Source organism: Vulpes vulpes, chromosome X (genome assembly GCF_048418805.1).
Source record: "Vulpes vulpes isolate BD-2025 chromosome X, VulVul3, whole genome shotgun sequence".
Classification (NCBI taxonomy): Eukaryota; Metazoa; Chordata; class Mammalia; order Carnivora; family Canidae; genus Vulpes; species Vulpes vulpes.
In genome coordinates, this window is record NC_132796.1 from 118,264,211 (window position 1) to 118,290,443 (window position 26,233).

The window sequence follows — 26,233 nt, forward strand, 5'->3', positions numbered from 1 at the left end:
ACCCCTAAAGAGGAGACTCCTGAGATGCCTTTGTTAGAGTCACCAAGGATGTGTTTCTCAGCTGAGACCCCTCATGCTCCCTCTCTCCCGCAAGCCCATAGGTCCCATCACCCCCCTCCTGTGCATACTCTTGCCAACAGTAATCATGATTCCCACTCCAAAGTGTTGGTGTCACATGCTTGAAGAGCACCTTTAGTCCCAAAGTGTGACACAGGGTCTTTTGGGGACACAGGTTCCTGAAACTAAGGAGAATGCAACCTCCTTCTTCTCCTCCTATTCCTCCCCTTTCTCTTTCTCTTCTTCCTTCTCATCCTCCTCTTCCTATTCCTCCTCTTCCTCTTCCTTCTGTTACTTTCTGATCCCAGGCACTATGAAGATTTCTGCTGCTTCTGGATCACCAGGTCTTCTCCAGAGTCCTCAGAGAGCCTGCTCCTCCACTGCCATGGAAGTCACTCCATCAATCAGATCAGATCAGGGCTCCAGAAGCCAAGAAGAGGAGGGGCCAAACACTTTGCAGGCCCTGCCAGAAACTGTGCTCTTACTTGAAGATGCCATAGATGATAAGGTAGCTGACCTGGTGGCATTCCTGCTTCTCAAGTATAGAACAAACGAGCTGACCACACAGGCAGAAATGCTGAAAACTGTCAGCCAAGATTACCAGGAGCTCTTCCCTGTGATCTTCAGCCAAGCTTTTGAGTGCATGCAATTGTTCTTTGGTGTTGATGTGAGGGAAGTGGATTCCAGTGATCATGCCTATGTCTTAGTTACTGCCCTGGGCCTCACCTGCGATGAGATGCCGAACGGTGAGCAGAATGTGCCCAAGACTGGCCTCTTGATAAATATCCTTGGTGTGATATATATGGGTGGCAACTGTGCCCCTGAGGAGGATGTCTGGGAAGTGCTGGGAGTCATGGGGGTGTATGATGGTCAGGAGCACTTCCTCTATGGGGAGCCCAGGGAGCTCCTCACCAAAATCTGGGTGCAGGAAGGCTACCTGGAGTACCGGCGGGTGGCGGGCAGCAACCCTGCCTGCTACAAGTTCCTGTGGGGTTCCAGGGCCCATGCCGAAACCAGCAAGATGAAAATCTTAGAGTTTTTGGCCAAGGTCAATGATACCATCCCCAGTGCCTTTCCTGTCTGGTATGAGGAAGCCTTGAGAGATGAGGAAGTGCGATCCCAAGCCAGGGTTGCAGCCAGGGATGTAGTGGGAGGGCCAGGACCAGGGTCAGTTTTAGGGCCATATCCAGCAGCTTCTCTTGCTCCAAGGGAAGTCTGAGGCAGTTATTTCATTTTGTGTTTGAAGAAAGCAGTCACTGGTATAAGTGGTAAAGAGGCAGAATTGGGTTTGGTGGTGGTGGTAGTGGGTTGGGTGTATAACATCTTTGTGTGCTTGTTCCATAAGAATGATTTGGAATTTCCTCCTTTTGGTATTTTTCAAATGTTGCTCCTATTAATGGAAGATATAATTAACATCAAGTACTAAGTTTATAAATGACATTAGTCACAAATATATTGCTACTTACTCCATTTAATAAGTATCTTGTGTGTTTTATACTTATATTTATTTCTTTTGTCTTTAACTTTCATACTAGCTTTATAAGCAATTAATCCACTACCTTTACTATATATTTAATTTTACTGGTGAGATTTATACTTTCATATGTTTTCTTGTTACTAATTAGTGTGCTTTCTTAAGGAAATCCCTATAACATTTCTGGCCAGTTCAGTGGTGATGAACATCTTGAGCTTGTGCTTGTCTGGAAAACCATTTATCTTTCCTTCAATTCTGAGCCATGACTTTGCTGGGAAGAGTATCTTGGTTGGAAGGTTTCTTTTTTCTTTCAACACTTTGGGTATATTGTGCCACTCTCATCTGCCCTGCAAAGTTTTTGCTGAAAAATCAGTTGATAGTGTTATGGGAGTTCCTCATAACAAGTTGTTTTTCCCTTGCTGATTTGAAGATTTTCTGTGTTTTGCTATTTTGTAAAACAAATTAGGAAACCTTCCATCTCACTTTGAGATGTGAAACAAGATAACATAGCATTGGAAAAGAAGTTTCCTTAAAAATGTGAAAGAAGTCAGCAATAAAACAGATGGAGTCAAGAAATAGAGAAACAAATGGGGCACCTGGATGGTTCAGTTGGTTAAGTGTTGGACTCCTGATTTTGGCTCAGATCATGATCTCAGGGTTGTGAGATCAAACCCTGTGTCAGGCTCATGTGCTGGGCACGGAGTCTGCTTGAGATTCTCTCTCTCCTTCTCCCCCTGCCCTTCCCCCTGTAAAAAAAAGAAATAGAAAAAGTAAAATTTAGTTAATTATTGCTTTCTGTTCTCCCTTGGAGTGTATCATTCTATAAAATTAAAAGCAGTATTTATCATTTTGAACATGGAATAATGTATAGGATTGGGTTTTTAAATGTTTTTACTTAAATTCCAGTTAACATACAATGTAATTTCAGGTGTACAATTTAGTGATTCAACACTTTTATACAACACTGATGCTCAACAGGACAAGTGGACACCTTAATCCCCATCACTCATTTCACCCATTCCCCTACCCACCTCCCCTCCAAAAACCTTTAGTTCTCCAAAGTTAAGAGTCTATTTCTTGGTTTGCCTTTCTCTCCTTTTTTCCTTTTATCAATTTTTGTTTCTTAGATTCCACATTTGAGTGAAATCATATGGTATTTGTCTTTCTCTAACAGACTTTTTTACTTAACATAATACACTCTAGTTCCACCCATGTCATTGCAAATGGCAAGATTTCATTCTTTTTGATGGCTGAGATATTCTGTGTGATTGTGTGTGTGTGTATGTGTGTGTGTGTGTGTCTGTGTGTATACACCACAAGTTCTTTATACATTCATCAGTTGATGGACATTTGAGCTGTTTCCATAATTTGGCTATTGTAGATAATTCTCTTATAAACATTGAGGTGCGTTTATCCCTTCAAATTATTATTTTTGTGTTCTTTTGATAAACACCTAGTATGTAGTTGCTAGATCATAGGGTAGTTCTACTCTGGAAAGCAGTATGGAGGGTCCACAAAAAATTTTTAAAGTTAAAAATAGAATTGTTGAATCACTATGATTATATAACTGAAACTAATATAACATTGTATGTTAACTATACTTCAATTAAAAAATATATACCAGGATATACTTGACTAATTCAAAAGTGTCTCAGATATTAAATCTTTAAATAAGACCCCTGCTCCGGGGTTATTTTATTCCCCATTCATTAATTAGGCACTGACTGTTTAGAAGGCCTAGTGTAAAGGGTGAGGATGCTAGCATACACAAGACACCCCCCCCCCGCCACATTCCATACAATTATAAAGTCTAGGAGCAGCAAACATATCAGGACAATAGTGAGATAATTTCTAACTCCTTAGTAAGAAATAAAAGAAGGGATGAGAAAGGGGGGTGTACAGGTAATAATCAAATGTAGATGTCTCAAGCCTGGGAAGTTTGGAATTGTGCAAAACTGTGATTCCTTTTGTAGGAGTTAATTATAGTGAAGTTGAGGGGAGCCAGCAGCCAGATTCACACATGTTGTGTCTTAGGATTGAAAGAGGAGCCAGGAATAGAAAACTCAACTTAGCAGGGTGTTTGATTCTTTCTTTATGATTAGTGGTTAAACCAGAAAAGAATCTCTAACTGACGTAGATAGGAAGCACTGCACTCTTGTCCTGGTGCAGTGGAACACAATGCACAGACTAGGTGGTTTTTTTTTTTTAAGATTTTGTTTATTTCTTCACGAGAGACACAGAGAGAGAGAGATGTAGAGACACAGGCAGAGGGAGAAGCAGGCTCCATGCAGGGAGCCTGATCCGGGACTCGATCCCAGGACTCCGGGTTCACAACCTGGAAGAAAGGCAGATGCTCTACCGCTGAGCCACCCAGGCATTGCTGAACTAGGTGTTTTATATGCATCATGTGCAAGGATTTCTGGGGAAATACAATCCTATATTCCTTTGAAGGAGCCCCGAAGACTCTCGACTAACTCTTGTTCCAGACCACGGAAAGTCAGAACCCACGGCATCAAAAAGACATTTTAATTTGGTTCTCTCCAGTGCCATTGGGACAGCTGTAAGTCAGCAAAGTTGAGGTTTGGGTGGGGAGAATTGAAGGAAAGCAGTGTTTGGGTGCAAGAGCAGCCGGGAGGGAGGGAAGGAGTCGGTCTTTGACTCGAACTGTAGGCTTGTCGCACCTCTGTGCTGTATCCAGCTGGGACAACTCCCCGCACCCGAGTTCCACACATAGCCTCCTATAGCCCACATACAGCCCCTGATTTAAAAAATGGATTGAGTTTCGTATTTGAAGCACCCTCTCTGGCCGATTAGCTGGTCCAGGTCAGGTTGAGCTGCAGGTACTCTAACTCTGGCCGGGCTAACAAAACCTATCCCAGAGGAGAGCGCGGGAGGCCCCAGGGTCAGGACAGCATTGAACATAGCTGCCGTTCATCCAGGTTCCAATGTATGCCAGGCGCCATGCAAGGTGCTTCCTGTCCCCAACACACATTCCTGCCTTCCGACAGGGCGGGGCGGCTCCAAACCACCTACTTCCCAGGTGACAACCCCGAGGCTCTCAGGGTTGGTCCTTTTCCCAGGATCACATGGCTGGTGAGTGACGAGGCAGAGACTAGAACCCTGGTGTGAAGCCATGTCGAGTCCATGCTGTCCCCTCCCCGCCCAGCCTGTGGCCAGCCTTCTGACTCCTACATCAGGAGTGAGGACAGCGTGGTGTCTCTCAGGTGACAAAAGGAAGGATGCTGTGGCGAAGGTTCCGAGACCCGGGCTAAGGAAGGCAGGTGACAATGAGAATCAAACAGGATTTGGGTCGTGTCTGTGGGCTCGTTAACCTAGAGTTCTTCTGTCTGAGCCCCAGAGGCCTTCGGGAACTGGCTGCCCAGGTGCTGGCAATGTTTCCAGACTTAGCACTTTCCCGAATGACAGCGCCTTCCCCTGGTTTTCGCCTCGTGTTCTTCTGTCTACCTCTTGGACCTGGCCCGCTAATGAGTCATCACTGGTCCGCGTAGAACAGGTAGGAATCACCTTCTCTCCCCTGACACAGAACCTAACTCTGTAGTAGCCTCTGGCCATTAAATGCATAAAGCGAATTGTCCCCGCTGAGATTACAGAATCATTTGAAAACTAGACGTGGTCCTGTATTTGGAGGTATTTGGAAGTAGGTGTCACACAAGAGATGCTTGAAAAAGTTCAAAGAATTCCAAGGCAAATGTGACCTCAGAAACTCCTCCCAGGGATAAAGTCAGTTGTCACAACAAATCATGTAGTCGCATCAGGTTGAGCACCGACTGTGTAACGATAGTGTCCCTGGCTCAAGAGGCCTCCCGGGGCTTCTGAGGTCCTGGTGTAGCAGGGGCGGGAGTCATGTGCTGTGGCAGGATGGCTGGCCTGTGTCACCAGGACTGGGCCAAGGTGCACATGTTTGCGGGGTGGGTGGGAATCCTGTGGAGATGGCGCCTTTTCTTTTTTTTTTTAATAATAAATTTATTTTTTATTGGTGTTCAATTTGCCAACATACAGAATAACATCCAGTGCTCATCCTGTCAAGTGCCCCCCCAGTGCCCGTCACCCATTCACCCCACCCCCTGCCGTCCTCTCCTTCCACCACCCCTACTTCGTTTCCCAGAGTTAGGAGTCTTCATGTTCTGTCTCCCTTTCTGATATTTCCTACCCATTTCTTCTCCTTTCCCTTCTATTCCCTTTCACTATTATTTATATTCCCCAAATGAATGAGACCATATAATGTTTACAGCCATACCACCCTGAACATGCCCGATCTCGTCTAATGGCGCCTTTTCTTATTCAACTGGTGAGGAAGGGTGGGCTCCAGTGCAAGAGAAGTCGCGTGCATGGGCTGGAGAATCTCCTGATAGACCATGTTTCCTAGGAAGGAAGCACCGTGGACCATCCTGTCGAGAGCATCCCCACCTCCAAGATGGTGTTTGGACCTGGGAAGAGACGTCCATGGTGATACCCTCAATATTAGTTTCCCTTGGAATTCTCGGGTATGTGAGCAGTTGGAGAACTGTGAGTTTTATCCATGAAGGTGGAAGGCCCAGGCAGGGGGCACGCTCCGCATTCTGTGTCAGTGAATGACCCTACAGCGACTTGATTCACATATGCATATGTATATGTATGTATGTATGCATGCAATTTTTAAGGAAACATGGAAAAATTCCTCTGATACGTGGATTTCTGGTTAAGTACAGGCATATATATGCCATTTTGGGTCACTTTTTTTTTTATCATTTTGGATTACTTTTTAATACTCTGCTCCTGACATCCTTAAGGCTGAGCATAGGTCCACCAGAATTCAATATTTACTTCCTCTAACCTTGCCTCAGGCAGCTGGAAGCTCTGCAGTAACTAAAAGTACTCATGAAAAACAGAGCAAGGACAACTTCGGGTCCAGGAGGTAGCTTTCCATGAATCCGTCCTAACGCCCTTTACCTAAGTGGAAAATGTCCATGATGCAGGGAGGACAGAGGGGACCTCACAGGGGTCAGGCCCCAGCGTCAGCCCAAAAGACCCCAGGGCCGCATGGGGACAAGGTCAAGTGTGACTTGTGCATCCAGGTGCCAGAGAGCCTGTGGGCCTGGTGGCAGGAGCATATGTTCAGGCAGGAGAGGTGAGGGCCCTGGCGGGTATCGGGAGGGAAAGCAAGGGATGAACCCGGAGGGAGGACAGAGGGAACCCCAGCAGAAGGCCATCAGCGATGTCAGGCCTGCATGGCCCCTGGGCTGGGAGGGGGAACCGCGGGGAGGGGGGCAGCACAGCCAGATTTCGACATCCGGGTTTCCCGAGAGACTGACCGCCCTTGGATTCAGAAGCAGGGTGTCCCTCAGGTGGACAGAGCGTGGACCCAGGTCCTCCCGGTGAGGATATGGAGGGATGATGGAGGGACTCGGGACTTCAGAAACCTCAGCCCGGGAAGGCCGCACAGGAGTGGGATGGGGCCAGATGGAGGCGGCAGGTGCGGCAGGCCTGGCACATCCGGGTACCCGGGAGACTGGGGCCTGGTGTGGCGGGAGCACACGCTGAGGGGGGTGGAGGGAGGATCCAGGGGCTAAGGGGACTGAGGGATGGACCCTGGGGGGGACAGAGAGGACTCAGCAGAAGGTCTCCAGGATGGGAGCCCCCCAACCCCAGGCCGACTGGAGATCTTCCGTTGGGCAGGTGCCAGTCAGACTTTCCCGTCTGGGTCCCTAAGAGACTGGGGTTCCTTGGCGACAGGAGCGGGGCCTGGACGGTGGGCAGAGGGGGGTGGGGACCCAGGTGCCGCAGGGATTTCCGGTGAGCACGGGGAGGAGGGGCGGGATGCGGAACCCTAGGCTCCAGGGGGGTCAGTCCCCGGAAGGTGGGGGGGGGATGATGGGGCATCAAACACGTGATGAGGGCCCAATTCCGCATCCGGGTCTCTGAGAGACTTGGCGTTAGGAGCGGCTCTTAGGTGCTCAGAGTCCACGGCTGAGGAGCGAAGGGGAGGCAAGGTAGGAACCCCGAGGGAGGACAGAGGGGACCCGGCGGAGGGCAGGGCCCACGGTGAGCCCGGGAAGGCCGAGGGGGAGCGGGATGGGGCCGGATGGTGGCGGCAGGTGCGGCAGGCCTGGCACATCGGGTACCCGAGTGCCTGAGGCCCGGTGTGGCGGGAGCAGACGCTGAGGGGGGTGGAGGGAGGGTCTAGGGCTAAGGGGAGGCGAGTGATGGACCCCTGACAGGGACAAAGGGGACCCCGTCGGAGGGTCGCCAGGGCTGTGAGGCTCCCTTGGATTGGGCACTTGTCCTCACATGGGAGTATGGGTGCTCAGACTTCCACATCCGGGTCTCCCGAGACACGGGGCACCTGGCATCAGGAACAGGGCCTAGGACACGTGGGCAGAGGGGAGGGCCCTGGGTGCTGCTGGGAATCCCGGGGAGGATGCGGAAGAGGCCCGGGGGACCCCCACCCCAGCCCAGAGTCGGTCCCGGGAGGCAGGCCGAGTGCGGGACGGGGCCACGCCGCGTGTCTGTGTGCGTGTCCCGACCTGCGTATCCGGGTCCCCGAAGCTCTGCCCGCCCCTCGTGTCCGTGTCCAGGAGCCTATGGGCCGGCAGGCAGTGGAGCCCGGCAGAGGCCCAGGAGCCCAGAGAGCCCCGCCAGCAGGGGTGGGGAAGAAGGGCCCAGGGAGCCTGCCCCCGCCCCCCAGCTCAGCCCCCTCTGTGAGCCCTGGGAAGCCCCCTGGCTGGGTCATGGTTCTGATGGAAAGACGGTCACTCCCTGCCTCCGTTGGGGTCCGGGCGGAGGGGAGGGCCTGGGTGTGAGCGGCCCGGCCTCGGGATGGCTGCCCAAGGGGCCCGGGGTCTGCTAGGGGTGGAGGGAGGACCCCTGGGGGACTGAGTCTCCCTGAGGGTGTTGGTCCCCAGGGAGCCCCCAGCACCACGGCCCTGCCCCTGCTTCAGCCTCGGGAGGCCGCGGGGCGATGGACAAGTCCTGAGCTGCCTGGTGCGTTGGGGCCTCCCACACTGTGGCCATTGGGCTGGAGCACTGCCTGCCAGGTGGGGTGAGGGGCAATGGACCACGTGTGGCTGACGGCCAAGGCCAGGACTACAGGGGCATTGAAGCCCTACGGACGCAGACTAGACTGGGTCCTGGGGTTCCCCGGGGCCGATGACCACCTGGGGCATGCCCTGGCTTGGCAGCCAAGTCTCCTAGAGTCTGGGGGCTTGGTGGAAGGAGCAGGCTGGGGGCCAGCCCGGGGCCTGGTGGGATTGAAGGTGAGGACCAGAGGGAGGACTGATGGACCCTGGGCCCTAGCACATGCAGTCCAGAGAGGCAAGAGGCAGAGGCCCCGTGCAGGATGAGCCGATGCTGCCGTTCTGATGTCCACCTCTGGGTGTTAGGGCCTGAGGGCTTGTGCTTCAAAGGAGCAGAGCCTTGGGGGTGGTTGGGGTGAGGGTGTGTGTGGAGGGCACACGACCTGCGGGGAGTCAGGGTGAGGACCTTGGGGAAGACCTGGCTCGCCCCACCCGGCTGGTGAGCAAAGAAGCCAGTGCAGCAGAGTGGGTCGGAGTGAGGCCTTGCCCTGTGGTCAGCCCACGGAAGATGAGAGAGCACTGGCCCTCAGTGGCATTCTCACTTGTCCCTTGGGCGGGTAGGTGGCAGGAAGGTGGGTTGACCTGGGGAGGGTGAAGTCTTGGTGTGACGGGCACGTGTCCTCTATGGGAGGCTGGGGGCCTGGAGGAAGAGCAGGCCCTGGCAGGATAATGCTGAGGACACTCTCGGGAGCCTGAGGGCATGAACCCCCAGGACACAGAGGCCGGGCAACAGGCCTGCCCTTCCTGATCTTGCTGGAGGACTTGGGAGGGGTGGGGGTTTGCAGCTGTGACCTGCCTGGCCGGGCACACAGGACAGGATGGGGACACAGGACATAACAGGGTACCTCCTCCTGCTCTTTTCCCAGTTCTCAAGGAGCTGAGGACCCCACTGGGAGAGGTCCCAGTCAGAGTGTGGGAGGAGGCCCACCTGGGGGATTGATGCCCAGGAGTCCCGGGGCCTGCCAAGACTCTGTGTTGAGGAACCCTGCCCACCCCACATTGAAAGAGTGAGTGGCCCCCAAGACAGCCATCAGGCCCAGGAGGGGATGGCCCTGAAATCCAGGTGCCCTTCCCTGACAGCCCTGGGAAGGGAACCTGGGTGCGGCCTGTCCCACAGAGCCCCTCCTCTTCAGATCCCTGGACTCATGGAGGGGAGGGCCTGGGCCTGAGGGTCTGGATTCAGGTCAGCAGAGAAGGCGGGTGCCCTGCCCTGGCCCTGGTCCCAGCCCTGCTGGGGGTCGAGGTGAGAAATGAGGGGATGCCTTACTCAGCAGGATCCCTAGGGACCATGTGTGGGCCATAGAGAGAGGCGGGTCAGGTGGGCCGACTGATTTCTCTGGGTTTTAGCTGGTGGTGGGTCATGGCAGGGGGCCTTGCAAGGAACCAGGCGGGTGCTTCAGGGCCAGCTGTGGAGTCTTCCCAGGCCTTGTTTGGGGTCCAGGTGAAGAGCAAGAGGCCCCCCATCCCAGCCCAGATGGAAGCCAGAGCTGGCCCATCCCTTGTGCATGATCCAGGACGAGTCCTGGAGACTTTGGCAGGTGTGGCCACAGCTGGGCCCCTGGCTTCCTTCTGTGGAGTGTCAGGGCCAAAGTGTTCTTGCAGGGACACTTTGGCCTGAGAGAGACAGGGCCAGGGCAGTCCCTTGAGAGGCCAAGGAGGGGACCGCCCCACCTGGCCTGCTGGAGACTTCCCAGAGTGCAAGCCAGCCCTCCTGTCTACACTGGGGCCCAGGGCTGGGCTGGCAGTCTGCACCCTGAGGTGCCTCCTCCTTCTCTCCTGCAGAGACTTCAAGAACTGGCAGCGGAGACCTCGGTCTGAGGCGGGGGTCCCTCAGGACACAGAGCAGAGGAGGCACAGGCCAGTGCCACTTGTCCAGGTGAGGTTCATGCTCTCTCCAAGCCTGGTGTCAGGGGAGCCCTCTGCATGGGAGCCAAGTATGGCCCCCTGTCAGCCCTGGCACCTCTAGGTCTCTTCGCCAGGCCCCCCCTGACAAGCCCTCCCACCTCTCTCTTCAGGTCACCTCAATTTTGACATCATGTCCGTAGGAAAGAGCAGTGAGACTTGGAGGCTGGGAGAAGACCCAGAAGAGGCCCAGGGCGTGGTGGATGCCCTACAGTCCAGGGCTGAGGAGGAGGAGGAGCCGGGGGAGGTTTTATCTCCCCGAACTCCTCCCTCTCTGTTTTCCTCCTCCCCTTACTTCTCCTTGTCTGGCGGGTGTTCCGGCACCCAGGAGGAGGAGTCTGCTAATGAGGGGTCCCTAAGTCCTCTCCAGAGCTCTCAGGGTGCTAACACCTCCCAGGGGGGCAGGGAAGCCAGTGCCCAGTTTGCTGGCCCCAACAGCCCAGAGGAGGTGGGCTCAAGTGGCAGTGAAGGGGAAGAGGATGCTGACTCGTCCCCCTGTGGCAGGGCATCCCGTGGCCTTGGCCAGCCCCAGCCTGCTGTCCCCAGCAGCCCAGAGGAGGTAGGGTCAAACCCACCTGAACAGCAGGAAGATGAGCAGCCCCAGGGCAGTTTCCACCTGAAGACGGCTGCCCTGGTGATATTCCTGCTCCTCAAGTATCGCACCAAGCAGCCCACCAGCAAGGCAGAGATGCTGGAGATCGTTACCCCAGAATACCAGGACAACTTCCCCGTCATCTTGCGCCAAGCGTCCATCTGCTTGCGGCTGGTCTTTGGCCTAGACGTGATAGAAGTGGATCCCAGCGAGCACTACTACAACCTCAGCATCATCCTGGGCCTCACCTGGAATGGGACGCTGAGTAGTCAGGGGGGCCTGCCCAAGACCAGCCTCCTGGTGCTGGTCCTGGGGTTGATTGTCCTGGCAGATGACTGTGCACCCGAGGAGGAGGTGTGGGAGGCGATGGGGATCATGGGGGTATACGATGGCCAGGAGCACATCCTCTTTGGGGCACCCAGGGACCTCCTCACCAATGTCTGGGTGCAGGAAGGCTACCTGGAGTGCCGGCAGGTGGCTGGCAGCAATCCTGCCCGTAAGGAGTTCCTGTGGGGGCCCAGAGCCCTCCAGGAAACCAGCAAGTTGCAGGTCATGGACTACGTGCTCCAGCTCGGTAACAACAACCTTACTTACTCCCTGGCCCTGTGTGAACAGATTCTGAGATAAGGAAGAGGGGGCCACCGCCCCCAGAGGCGGGCAGGCCCTTTCCAAGCTTTGGTGGGGCCGGCATGAAGGGAGGCCTTAGGGTGTTTCCACCCGGTGTTGTCCTGTTGGGTGTGTAAAGAGAAAGTCCAGGGCGTTCTCAGGAGTTAAGGGCCAGGGCAGGTTGGCAGAGAGCATGGCCAAGAGCCTCTCTGGGGGCCTGGGCTCTGCAACACCCTGACCTCCAGAGCTTGGTTTCTTTGAGGAAGCTCTCCATGTTTGTCCCTTGGGATAGAAGGTTTCCTCAGCCCAGTGTGTCAGTGACACACCCCCCTTTGCGTTCGTACTTCCCCAGTTCAAGAGTTAACAGTTTTGTCATGTCCTGTAAACAAGTTGGGAGACCTTGCCTCTTTGTTTGGGTTGTGGATGAAATCACAGGGCATTGGCATTGGAATTTGTTGGAAAGGCCAAGAGTGGAGCAGGCAAGTGCTGGAGGGTGTAAATAGGAAAATAAACATTGTTCACTTTTGCTTCTTACCCGTGCCGTGTGTCTTTTTTCCAAAGTTACATAGATGTGTGCTCGTGCATTCACTTGGTTTTTCAGGAATGTGAGAGAAGGTTCCTGAGGCCAGGGGAGCCCTGCTGGCAGCTCCCTCACGGCCACACAGTGGCTGAGCTCTGCTCCCTGCAAGGCCCTGTGTGTGAGCAGTGAGGACACGAGGGGCCCGGGGCCACACCACCTTCAGGGACTGTGTGTAGCAGCCGCCGTCCCGCAGGGAGGTGGGGAGGGGTGCCCTGAGACCTGGGCCAGCCTGCCGGCCCCAAGTGGCAGAAGGATGAGGGGGTGGGGCGGCTCCCGGGCCAGGCTCTGCAGGGGAGTTAGTCTTTGACTCGAACTGTAGGCTTGTCGCACCTCTGTGCTGTATCCAGCTGGGACAACTCCCCGCACCCGAGTTCCACACATAGCCTCCTATAGCCCACATACAGCCCCTGATTTAGAAAATGGATTGAGTTTCGTATTTGAAGCACCCTCTCTGGCCGATTAACTGTTCCAGGTCAGGTTGAGCTGCAGGTACTCTAACTCTGGCCGGGCTAACAAAACCTATCCCAGAGGAGAGCACGGGAGGCCCCGGGGTCTGGACAGCATTCAACATAGCTGACGTTCATCCAGGTTCCAATATATGCCAGGTGCCATGCAAGGTGCTTCCCATCCCCGACACACATTCCTGCCGTCCGACGGGGCGGGGCGGCTCCAAACCACCTACTTCCCAGGTGACAACCCCGAGGCTCTCAGGGTTGGTCCTTTTCCCAGGATCACATGGCTGGTGAGTGACGAGGCAGAGACTAGAACCCTGGTGTGAAGCCATGTCGAGTCCATGCTGTCCCCTCCCCGCCCAGCCTGTGGCCAGCCTTCTGACTCCTACATCAGGAGTGAGGACAGCGTGGTGTCTCTCAGGTGACAAAAGGAAGGATGCTGTGGCGAAGGTTCCAAGACCCGGGCTAAGGAAGGCAGGTGACAATGAGAATCAAGCAGGATTTGGGTCGTGTCTGTGGGCTCGTTAACCTAGAGTTCTTCTGTCTGAGCCCCAGAGGCCTTCGGGAACTGGCTGCCCAGGTGCTGGCAATGTTTCCAGACTTAGCACTTTCCCGAATGACAGCGCCTTCCCCTGGTTTTCCCCTCGTGTTCTTCTGTCTACCTCTTGGACCTGGCCCGCTAATGAGTCATCACTGGTCCGTGTAGAACAGGTAGGAATCACCTTCTCTCCCCCGACACAGAACCTAACTCTGTAGTAGCCTCTGGCCATTAAATGCATAAAGCGAATCGTCCCCGCTGAGATTACAGAATCATTTGAAAACTAGACGTGGTCCTGTATTTGGAGGTATTTGGAAGTAGGTGTCACACAAGAGATGCTTGAAAAAGTTCAAAGAATTCCAAGGCAAATGTGACCTCAGAAACTCCTCCCAGGGATAAAGTCAGTTGTCACAACAAATCATGTAGTCGCATCAGGTTGAGCACCGACTGTGTAACGATAGTGTCCCTGGCTCAGGAGGCCTCCCGGGGCTTCTGAGGTCGTGGCGTAGCAGTGGCGGGAGTCACGTGCTGTGGCATGATGGCTGCCTGTGTCACCAGGACTGGGCCAAGGTGCACATGTTTGCGGGGTGGGTGGGAATCCTGTGGAGATGGCGCCTTTTCTTATTCAACTGGTGAGGAAGGGTGGGCTCCAGTGCAGGAGAAGGCACATGCATGGGCTGGGGAATCTCCTGATAGACCACGTTTCCTCTGCATACTAGCACACTACCAACCCCTTTCTTGCTTCCCTACATTCTCATTACCCACCCCCCTAACCTAGGTACACATAAGACACACACCATCCTCTTGCCTACCTTTCTCTGTTCTCAGCACAGGACTGGCTATTCTCCCTCCAATTCCCTGCTGCCTCCCACCCTCTGAGATTTGCACAGGCTCTTCTGCTAACACCAATCCCTGGCTTTACCTACCCAAACTCTTCTCTGGGCAAGAGGTGCTTCCCAGACCTGGTAGTCTCTCAACATTGAGTCGGTCCTCTATCTTTCCCCTGTGCTTACATCTTTCAAAAATTATTCTTAAATTTTGTCAAATTTTCTCAATTAGAATGGTGAGTTTGGTTCATTTTGCTTTCACCATTCGCCTCTTCTCACAACAGAGCACACAGTCCCTTTGACTGATACCAGATTCCCTAGTCTCAATCAAAATCTATGTGATAGGCTGTATAATAACCCTCTTAACATTATCCATGTACTAATTACTGGAATCTCTGAATATTACATTCATGGCAAAAGTAATTAGCACATGTGTTTAAGGATAGTGACATTTGGAGATTTTTCTGGATCATATACATGGGCCCTACATGTAATCACACGAATCCTTCTTAGCTGGAAAAAGAAGGATATTTACAAAAGAAGAGGACAGTGACCACAAAAATAAAATTTGAAACATTTCAATGATGTGGCCACAAACCATGGAATGATAGCAGTTTTAGGTGTGGCAAAACCCAGTTCTGAAGATTTAGTAAAAACTAATTTTGGATTTCTGACTTACAGATCTTAAGAGAATAAACTTGTGTAATTGTAAAGCATGATAACTTTGCTAATTTTTTATAGTGACAACAGGAAACAAATACAATCTATTAAAGCTGTGTAGCTTAATCTCCTTTAAGAACACTGTTGAAGTGATTCCTATAAGTTTTAGCTGGAACTCAGTTAATTACTTGAAAACAGTATGATTTTTCTGAATCTTGCTTTAAGGTCTGTTAGGGGAGATGAGAGCAGTTTTTAATCTGTGGTCAATAATTCTTCAGTACTAAGGATAACCATTCTGAGTACTTTAACCAGTGCACCATGAATTATAAAGAACTATATGTAGCCCTGTGTGAGCTCAGGAGATTTCTTTGTGCACCTTTTCTCTCTCCAGCATGCTATTGTGCAAGCTCTAGCCACCTTGGCCTCCATAGTTTCCCAGCTCCAACTCCTCAACAGAAGGAGATAATGCAGCCCCCCACTATTCATTGCGGTCTGCAATCTCTCTCTATGATGTAAGATGGGGGCAATTGTAGGGCTTGCCTTATTTGTTTCTTCATTTATCAGAAATCACTATCCCTTGTTGCCTAATTCCAATAAATAAAAAGTTTTGTTTCATAGACATGTATATATATATATATGTACACACACACATATATATGTATTTATATACATATATATTTTTAATTGTTTTAGGTAGGGATGTATATTTGATTCCTATTACTCCATATTGGCCTGAAGCAGAAGTCCTACACTCAAAATTTCAAAGATAAATTATATGTGCATAACAAATGTCCCAACATTTCAAATTTATTCAAATTAAATAGTTGATGGAGATTAAGGAGTGTGTTTGTTGTAAAGAGCACGGGAGTTGTATGAAAGTGTTGAAACACTATATTGTATACCAGAATTTAATATTACACTATATGTTAAGTAAATAGAATGAAAATTAAAAATTAAAAAAAAAGAATATGTAGTATTTTTGAAAATAGATGTGAAGATAGAGATAAAAAGAGAAGGACCAATTGAATATCCACTTAAAGAGTATTTAGAGCACCATATCCCCTCTTTACCTCAGTTTGGTGGATGGTTGCCATGTTTACTCTCACCCCCACAGAATTCTGAGGTTTTATTCTCTGGAGAGGTCTCTGAACTGTAGGATGCCAAATACAAACCCTAACCCTAACCAGAACCTTAACTCTGACCCTAAACCTAAATCTACCTCTAACCAATAACCCCTAAACTCTACTCCTAGCCCTAGCTCTAGTCCTGAACCTAACCTCTGGAGAGGTCTCTGAATGGTACATACCCTCACCCTAACCCTAACCTTACCTAACCCAAACCCTAACTCTAACCCCTAACCCCTCAACCAAACCATAACCATAACTATAACCCTAATCCTAACTTTATCACTCTAAAGAAGTCTCTGAACTGCAGGATAATAAGCACATATACTCATCCTGGACCTAACCCTAACCTTAACTCTTATTCTATAGCCCTAAACCTATTCCTAATCCTAGATCTGAAAAAGAAAATGATTTGACACACACACACACACACACACACACACACACACACACACACTTACACACGTTCATGTAGACAAATACAACCAGGAGAGTAAACAGCAAAATAGCAACAATCGTTTTTCTCTTGCTAGTGGAAATATAATATATTTAATTATTCTTTCAATATTTTCTAATCTATTCTGAAACACATATAAATTCCCTTCATAATTATAAAATATAATAAATATTTTAAATGTGACTTAGACTACCAAAAATGAACATGCATCCTCTAGATGGTTAGTTTCCAGTATCGATCAACCTCTTGCTAGATTATACTGAGCCTCCAGTGTGCTTACCATTTGTGTAACTAGAAAGAGACAAAAAACTTTGAAATCCAACTAGTTGGCTACATGAAGTCACAGAACTTCTTTTCAGACTTTCAAATACAATGCCACAGGTAATAACCCACCTTATTTTTGAAGCCTTCCCTCCTCACAAAGTATTAACTAGCCTTTTAAAGGGAAAATTATATTTATATTTAGATCATGTTCCATATGACACAATTAGATCCAATATTTACATAAATGCCTGTGCACAGGCAAGAGGAATTATAATGATTAATTATTATACGTTATTTATACATCTTTTTTCCAAGTTAATAATAAACCAATAAAAGTGTTTTTTTAAAGCGTGCTTCAGTCAATACTGTCATTAATTCCCAGGATTGCCTGAAAACACACTTTGATTTAAACATTCCTTGATTTTCATAAGAACAGTGCAAGATTTTCATGAGTATGATCAGCAATTTCCTTCATTGACAATTATACAACACATAGTTTTATGACAAGTGATTATCTTTCACAAAGTAAATACCATGTAAAAAGAACTGTTATTCATAATTCTGTTAAAATTTCTTCTGTACTATAGGTGTTATGTGCATTTCCCTTTTCGGAAGAACTAAATATCTTTTTATTTCTCCTGTGAACTCTCTAATTTTTGTTCCATAGACTTTTGGGGGGCAAAACTCATAAGCTCCCGAGTTTTATCAAATTATTTTGATTCAAAAAAGATTTTATAAATTTTCAGTTATAAAATATATACACATAATTTATTTTTTTTGTAATGGAACAATCTTAAAATATTTTTAATTTCTAATTTTAAAATGTAGATTTACAATCTCAAAAAAAGGATAAATTGAAATAAGTAAGCACTAGTATTTTTGCAAATATCCTTTTCTTGCCAACACCATTTTATATTCACTCAGAATTTTCCCCTTGCAAAATAAAAAAAAAAGTTCTCTATTTTTTCACATTCTCACTTTGTTTCCTTTATATGCATTTGCTGTATATGTAAATGATTTGTTGATTATCCCACACTTTTAAACAATTACACATTACCATTAGGGCATAATATATTTACTGATTTTATGTGTTTAGTCATTTTCATCCTTTCTCAAAATTCCTGTATCATATATACCTTGCTCCTTATGTATAGTTTCCTATACTTTAAAAAATTTTAAATTCCAGTAAATATACAGTGTTGTATTAGTTTCTGGTGTAGAATATAGTGATTCAACACTTACATACATTAGTTTCCTATACTTTTATCTGTATCCAAAGCTATTGCTTATAAAAACACTCTTGAAAATTCCTCAAGCCAGCATCAAGTATTTCAGCTTCTCTGACCTTTCCAAAAAATTATTTTACATTATTCATTATTTTTCTAATCTTAATTTCATTAATTTCTGTTTTTATCTATATTATCACCATCCTTGCCTTGGATTTAATTTACTTTTCTTTTTATATTTTCTTAGAGGAAGCTTAAATTTTTATTTTTATTATTTTTTGAAGCTTGAATTTTTAAATCTGAGTTCCTTCTTTCTTATATAAGCATTTATTGACATAAATTCCCATGTAAAGCATGACTGGCTGAATCCCACAAATTCTGATATTTTTTCACTTTCACTAAATTGAAAGTGTTTTCTAATTTCACTGAATAGTTCCTTTTGATACATGACTTAGTAAATATATATTGTGTAGTTCCCAAATAATTGGAGACCTCACAGACACCTTTTTTGTTAAATTCTTTAGTTCAATTCCATTATGGTTAAGAAAAGATTAAGTTGGTTAATAGTGTTGTTAGGTTTCTTCTATACTTCCAGATATTTAGTTTATCTTCTACTATCATTTACTCAGATAAGAGTGTTTAGTCTCCAAATATAATTGTAGATGTGACTATTTCTCCTTTCAGGCTTATCAGTTTTGGTTTCATGTATTTTGAAATTCTACCCTAGGTGTATATACATCAGGATTGTTATGTCTTTATGAATCAGCTCTTCCATCATTATGTAATGTTCTTATTTATCCATATTACCATTTTACATCCCCACCATTCACGGATGAAAGTTCCAGTTGTTGGTCTTCCTTGCTTGCTTTTAGTAATGCTCTTTTAAAATTAAAAATGTTTTGTTTTAATTTTAACCTCTCTCAAATGTGTGCTGTGGTATTACATCGTGGTTTAATTTGCATTTCTTGGGCAGCCCGGGTGGCACAGTGGTTTAGCGCCTCCTGCAGCCTGGGGTGTGATCCTGGAGACACGGGATCGAGTCCCACGTGGAGCTCCTTGCATGGAGCCTGCTTCTCCCTCTGCCTGTGTCTCTGCCTCTCTCTGTGTGTGTCTCTCATGAATAAATAAATAAAATATTTAAAAATTTGCATTTCTCTATGGCTAATGATGCAGAACACTTTTTATATGCTTATTAGCCATCCCCACATTCACTTTGGTGGAGTGTTTATTGACATCTTTTGCTGATCTTAAAATTGTGCTCTTTTCTAATACTGGAATTTTGAGAGCTCTTTATATATTCTGCACATAAGACCTTTGTTGGATATATGATTTACAAAAATGTTCTCTTCCTGTTTGTAGCTTGACTTTTTATTCTTATTCTCAGAGCAAATGTTTTTTCAGAGCCAGTATTTTTAATTTTGAATTATCTAATGTATCATTTTTTCCCTTTGTGGACCATGCTTTTTTGTGTCATGTTTAAGACCTCTTTGCCTAACTCCAGGCCATGAAGATTTGGCTCTATGTTTTCTTTTAAATATTTTGTAGTTTTTCATTTAACATTTAGATCTTAATTTTAGTATGAAGTTTGATGTTTAGATAAGAGATCACTTTTTAACATACTACTTATTGAAAAGGCCAGCATTTCTCAATTGGATTGTCTTCCTCCTTTCGAAAACTCCACAGGCCATTTTTGTATGAATCAATTTCTGGGCACTCTATTTGTTTTCATTGATCTATGTGTCTATCCCTTAGCCAATACCACATGGTCCTGATAACTATAATTTTATAGTAAGTCTTAAAATCAGCTAATGTGGTTCTTCAAGCTTTGTTTTACTTTTTAAAAATGTATCCCTTCTCTGATATTTTCACTCATTTTCTCTCCTTTCCCTTTATTCCGTTTCACTATAAGTGAGGGTGACAAAACATGAGAGACACCTAACTCTGGGAAATGAACGAGGGGTAGTGGAAGGGGAGGTGGGGGGGGGTTAGGGTGACTGGGTGATGGGCACTGAGGGGGGCACTTGATGGGATGAGCACTGAGTGTTATGCTATATGTTGGCAAATTGAACTCCAAAAAGATTTTAAAAAATAAAAAATAAAAATGTATCCATTCTAAAAAGAGGGGAAGGAAATTTAATAAACTTCTCTTGATTTTAAAGATAATATAAATTTTTTCTAAGATTTTATTTATTTATTTATTTGAGAGAGAGAGAGAGAGAGAGAGAGAGAGAGAGAGAGCACAAGCAGGAGGTAGGAGCAGGCTCCCCACTGAGGATGGAGCCCTGATGTGGTATTCGATCCCAAGAATCTGGGATCATGCATGACCTGAGCTGAAGGCAGATGCTTAACCTACTGAGCCACCCAGGCACCCCAGAAAATAAGTTTTTCTAAACACTGACACAATTGTATCTGTTTAAGAGATCTTTTTATTGGAAAAAACTGGTATGTCTTGAGTCTGAAAAAACTAAAATAAATATAAAAAATTTAAAAAAAAATTTTTTAAATTGCTCTTCTGGTTCCATTGCCTTTTGATACTTTTTGGATTAGCTTGCCTATATCTACAAAAACTTCTGGGATTTTTAAAGATTATTTATTTATTCATGAGATAGAGAGAGAGAGAGAGGCAGAGACACAGGCAGACAGAAAAGCAGGCTCCATGCAGGGAACCCGATGTGGGACTCGATCCTAGGTGTCCAGGATCAGACCCTGGGCCGAAGGCAGCGCTGAACCACTAAGCCACCCGGGGCTGCCCAAACTTCTGAGATTTTGATTGGCATTGCTTTGACTAAATCATTTTGGTGGGAATTGACCACTTCACTATGATGAATCTTTCAGTTCATGTTTTCTCCATTTATTCAGTTCTTTGTTTTCTGCCATCAGCATTTTGTAGTTTTCGGCATACAGATACTATCTTTGGTTAGATTTATATGTAAATAAGTATTTCATTTATTTGAACTATTGAAAATGGTAGTTAAAATTTTTTGTGTTCCAATGTTTATTGTTGTTATATGGAAATATGATTTATATTTGAGTATTAACTTGCTATCCTAATATTTTGCTAAGCTTACTTTTTAATTCTAGGAGTTTTTCATAGTTTCCTTGAAATTTTTAACATAGATAATTGTGTCTTCTAAGAATAAGGACACTGTTTTTCCATTCCACCCTGTATACTTCTTATTTATGTTTCTTGCTTTATTCCACAAGTAAGAATTCCACACAATCTTGAATAGGAAGAGAATAGTGAAAATAGACATTCTTGCCTTGTTCCTGATCTTAGGAGGAAGACACTCAGTCTTTTACTATAAAGTTTAATATTAGCTCTAGGTTTTTTGTAGATGTCCTTTATCAAGTTGAGTAGAGCTCCTTTCTATTTTTTGTTTTCTGAGCATTTTTATTATAATTGGATATTTTGTGTTATTTTGAAATATTTTTTGCTTCAGTTGAGATTATTATAAAATTATTTAGTCTGTTAATATGGTTTATCACACTAATTAATTATGATACTGAACCAGCCATGCATTTCCCAGATAAATCCCATTTACTTGTGGTGCATTATTATTTTTCTATATTGGTGGACTCTCTTTGCTATTATTTTTTGAGGATCATTGCATCTGGTTCATGAGGGGTATTGATCTGTAGTTTTCCTCTTCTTACGCTATTTTATCTTGGTCTTAATATGAAGGCAATGCTAATCTTAAAAAATGAGTTGCAAAAATCTTCCTCTTGTTCTATCTTCTGGAAGAGATTTTTATATAATTGATGACGACTCTTCAAAACTTTGGGAGAAATTGCTAGCAAAACCATCTGGATCTAGGCATGCCTTTTTAAATGTTTTAAAGGATTCCATTAATTTATGTAATAGTGTATAGTACTACTCAAGTTATCCATTTTATCTAGGATGAACTTTGGTAGTTCCTGATTTTTAAGGAATTGTTCAGTTTCATCTAAATTTTTGAATTAGTTTATCCAAATTCTTCTTAGTATTTTTTCATCCTTCTAATATCTGCAGGGTTTGTAATGGTATCCCTTGTTTCATTTCTGAAATTAGCCACTTAATGTCTTTTTTCTCTTTTTCTTTGTCTCTCTAGAGTTTTATGAATTCTCTTAATCTTTCCAAAGAAACAGCTTTTGGTTTCCTTGGCTTCCTCTATTTATTTTTTTAATCTCATCAATTTCTTACCTTTTATTTCCTTCCTTCTGCTTGCTTGGTCTTTTTATTTCCCGGTTAAGGTGGAAGCTTAGATTATTGAATTTATTCTTTCTTAATCTAATCATTAAATGCTATCATTTTCCCTCTAAATATTCCTTTAGCTGCATTCCACAAGCTGAGATATGTTGCATTTTAATTTCAATTCACTTCAGTGCATTTTTAGTTTCTTAAGACTTTCTCTTCGACCCATTAAGAATGTATTATCTAGGGCAGCCCGGGTGGCTCAGCGGTTTAGCGCCGCCTTCAGCCCAGGATGTGATCCTGGAGACCCGGGATCAAGTCCCACATCGGGCTCCCTTCATGGAGCCTGCTTCTCCCTCTGCCTGTGTCTTTGCCTCTCTCTCTCTCTCTCTGTGTGTGTGTGTGTGTCTCATGAATAAATAAATAAAATCTTTTTTAAAAAAGATTTTAAATAAAATCTTTTTTAAAAAAGAATGTATTATTTAATGTCCAAGTGTTGTGATCTTTTTCCCAGGGTATTTGTTATTGTTTGATTTCTGATTTGATTCCATTATGTTCAGATAATATACTCTTCATGGGTTCAAGTATTGAAAATTTGTTGATCCTTGTTTTATGACCAAGAATATTGTCTATTTTACTGTATATTCAATATGTGCTTGAAAAAATGTGTTTTGCTGTTAATGAGTAAAGTAATATTTGTTCCATATATACTTGTTTTCTGTATGAGTGGCTGGGGTTGAACTGGGGGCTTGATACACCACCTGATGGAAATCTTTTCTCATATTCCCTCTTCTCAGCAATCTCCACTACACTCTGACTCTAAACGACTCCCTTTTGGTCCTCTAGCTAAAAAATGGTTCTGTAATATAGCCAGTCAGCTGTGCACTTCCTTTGAATGGTTTATCTTCAGTGGTCATATTGTGGGAAAATAAAAACTAGGAAAAGGGACTCCTCTCACATCACACTTTTTGGATCTACATTTGTTTTAGAGAGATGAATTCCCTTCTGAGAGTTTTAGGTGCCTACACAGCTATTGCTGATGCTCTCACCACAAAATGATAGCTAATATTCCAGTTTTATTTATTTTTGAGTTTTATATAAATAGAATCATATAGTATATAGTCTTTTATGTTTGGCTTCTTTAATGCAGTGTTATGTTTGTGAGATTCATCCATGTTGATATATCATTAGTTTATTCACTCCCATTGCTGTTTAGTTTTCTATTGTATAAATGACCATGATTTTAAAAATTAATCTCACTATTTGCAGATATTTTAAGGTTTTTCTAGTTTGGGGCATTGTGGATGATTCTACCATTAAAATTATTAAAAATGTCCCAGAGCAATTTCTGGGATATACTATGAACATGTCTTCAAATCTAGTAAATAATGCCCTAATATTTTCCCAAGAGATTATAGCAATCTACACTCCTACTAGTAGTGTTTAGATCTTACTGGTGCTCTCCATCATTATCAACATTTCTTTTTGACAGTTATTTTATCAATCCTGGTCGGCATATTGTATCTAGTATCTTATAGTGGTTTAAATCTGGATTCCTGAATTTACTAAATAGGTTGACCACCATTTTATATCCTTATTGTCAATTTGTACAACTTCTCTTATGAAGAGTCTATTCTAGTCTCTTGCACATTTTAATATTATGCTGTCCTTTCAGTATAAGAAGTTCTAAAATTTCATAAATATTGTAGTATCTAGGTGGTGGGTATATGTGCATTCATTATATAATTCATTCAATTTTTTGTGTATTTGAAAATTTTTATAATGAAATGTTGAAAAACTTTCCATTGTCACCACTATTCTATGTTAGGTACATAATACTGTAATGGAGAAAGCCAGAGGCAATAATAAATTTTTTCCTTCAGAGCTAAAATAAAATTAACCACCCTACCTCACACAGTCATTATTACTCCTACACAGAACAAGCAGTGAAGATATGTGATTTTCCACAACCTTACAAGAGGCACTTCATTCCAAGTAATATAGATGATAATTACAGTATAGGTTTCCAGTATCCCATTTTTCCACCTGCAAGGAGGTCCTCACTGAATTTCAGCTCAAAAACCACCTCCAGAAATTCATTGTGAGTGCCTATTTCTTAGGAGCACTCTTTTTTCCATATTAAGATTGCATTTTTTATTTTATTTTTTGGTATACATTTTATTGGAGTTCGATATGCCAACATATAGCATAACAACCAGTGCTCATCCCATCAAGTGCCCTCCTCAGTGCTCATCACCCAGTAACCCCAAACCCTCGCCTACCTCCCCTTCCACTACCCCTTGTTTGTTTCCCAGAGTTAGGAGTCTCTCATAGTCTGTCACCCTCACTGATATTTCCCACTCATTTTCTCTCCTTTCCCCTTTATTCCCTTTCACTATTTTTTATATTCCCCAAATGAATGAAACCATATAATGTTTGTCCTTCTCCAATTGACTTATTTCACTCAGCATAATACCCTCCAGTTGCATCCACGTCAAAGCAAATGGTGGGTATTTGTCCTTTCTAATGGCTGAGTAATATTCCATTGTATACATAGACCACATCATCTTTATCCATTCATCTTTCGATGGACACCGAGGCTCCTTCCACAGTGTGGCTATTGTGGACATTGCTGCTATAAACATCAGGGTGCAGGTGTCTCGGTCTTTCACTGCATCTGTATCTTTGGGGTAAATCCCCAGTAGTGCAATTGCTGGGTGGTAGGGTAGTTCTATTTTTAACTCTTTGAGGAACCTGCACACAGTTTTCCAAAGTGGCTGTACCAGTTCACATTCCCACCAACAGGGCAAGAAGGTTCTAGGGGCACTCTTTATACAAGAATTATATCAGGCAGAGCCCAGCCTGGAAAACAGAAAGGAGAATTAAGCACAAAAAAATTGTTACAGAGCTAGTGAACAAACAGAGTGAGGCAACTCAGTGAGGACTGGAAAATATCTACCATCTTCAGGTCTGAAGAGACAATGGAGAAAGTGGTAAAACCTGAGAAAACTAGAAGTTGGTGTCATCCATTAAGAACCACAGTAGAGAGAGAGAAAAAAAAAAAAAAAGAACCACAGTAGAGGGGCACCTGGGTGGTACAGTCGGTTAAGCATCCAACTCTTGGTTTTGGCTCAGGTCTTGATCTCAAGGTCATGTGATTGAGCCCTGAGTTGGGCTCCATGCTTAGTGTAGAATTACCATAAAGATTCTTTCTCTTTCTCCCTCTGCTCTTACCCACCCCCACCCCCTCTCTAAAATAAGTAAATAATTCTTTAAAAAAAATAACCACATTAGGGGCAGTCTAGTTTGGCCTGGGACCCAAGAGGGACTTGAGTAAATGTCTGATAGGCTGTTCAAAGAGGAAGGGGATCCTGGTTTCTCCCTTTTTTTTACACACTAGTCTTACACATCACAGCCGCTTGTTGACTGAACCTATATGAAAGATGGTTAGTAAGGTAAGCTGAGAAATATGGTTCCCTGCAATGCAGAGAAGTACATGCAAAGGCTAGGGAAAGCATATGGCAGCAAGTGAGCTAACGATAGGCATAAGGAGAGTGCTCTCTTTTTTCTTTTTCTTTTCCTGGAAGATTTTGTTTAAGATTGATGTTTTTTATTCCTTAAATATTTAGTAAAATTTGCTGATGAAGATATCTGAGTTTGGATTTTTTTCTCAGAAAATTTTTAATTACTGATTCAACTTCTTTAATATTTATATAACTATTGAGATTTACAAATTCCTAATGGGGTAACTGGGTGACAGGCACTGAGGAGGGCACTTGATGAGATGATCACTGGGTGTTATACTATATGCTGGAAATTGAATTTATTTTTTTGTTTTTTAAATTTTTTAATGGAAATTGAATTTAAATTTAAAAATGACGGGACGCCTGGGTGGCTCAGCGGTCAGCGCCTGCCTTTGGCCCAGGGCGTGATCCTGCAGACCCAGGATTGAGTCCCACATCAGGCTCCCTGCATGGAGCCTGCTTCTCTCTTTGCCTGTGTCTCTGCCTCTCTCTGTGTCTCTCATGAATGAATGAATGAATGAATGAATGAATAAATAAATAAATAAATAAATTTAACAATGTAAATAGAAAATAAAAAAAGATTTATAAATTTCTTGTAAATTTGGTAAGCTGTATTCATCAGGATTTTGACTATTGTATCTAAAAGTATAAGTTTATGAGCCAAAGTTTTTTTTAATTTCAAGTTTTAATTTAAATTCTAGTTAGT

At 44.9% G+C, this 26,233-nt stretch overlaps 2 protein-coding genes across 2 annotated transcripts; both read left to right on the top strand.

The window, feature by feature from the left end:
* The first annotated feature begins 370 nt into the window (after positions 1 to 370).
* Positions 371 to 1,276, top strand: LOC112909805 (melanoma-associated antigen 10-like). The gene has a single exon (XM_025985878.2). The coding sequence runs from the start codon at positions 371 to 373 to the stop codon at positions 1,274 to 1,276; it is 906 nt and encodes a 301-aa protein (XP_025841663.2).
* Positions 1,277 to 10,386: 9,110 nt separating this feature from the next.
* On the top strand, positions 10,387 to 12,235 carry LOC112909806 (melanoma-associated antigen 4-like). Its single transcript, XM_025985880.2, has 2 exons — positions 10,387 to 10,480; positions 10,620 to 12,235. The coding sequence occupies exon 2, from the start codon at positions 10,640 to 10,642 to the stop codon at positions 11,723 to 11,725; it is 1,086 nt and encodes a 361-aa protein (XP_025841665.1). The 5' UTR covers positions 10,387 to 10,480; positions 10,620 to 10,639; the 3' UTR covers positions 11,726 to 12,235.
* Positions 12,236 to 26,233: the final 13,998 nt, after the last annotated feature.

What these genes read in the sequence shown, in the direction of transcription:
- LOC112909805 (XM_025985878.2), top strand. Translation starts at nt 371, where the DNA reads ATGAAGATTTCTGCTGCTTCTGGATCACCAGGTCTTCTCCAGAGTCCT.
- LOC112909806 (XM_025985880.2), top strand. Translation starts at nt 10,640, where the DNA reads ATGTCCGTAGGAAAGAGCAGTGAGACTTGGAGGCTGGGAGAAGACCCA.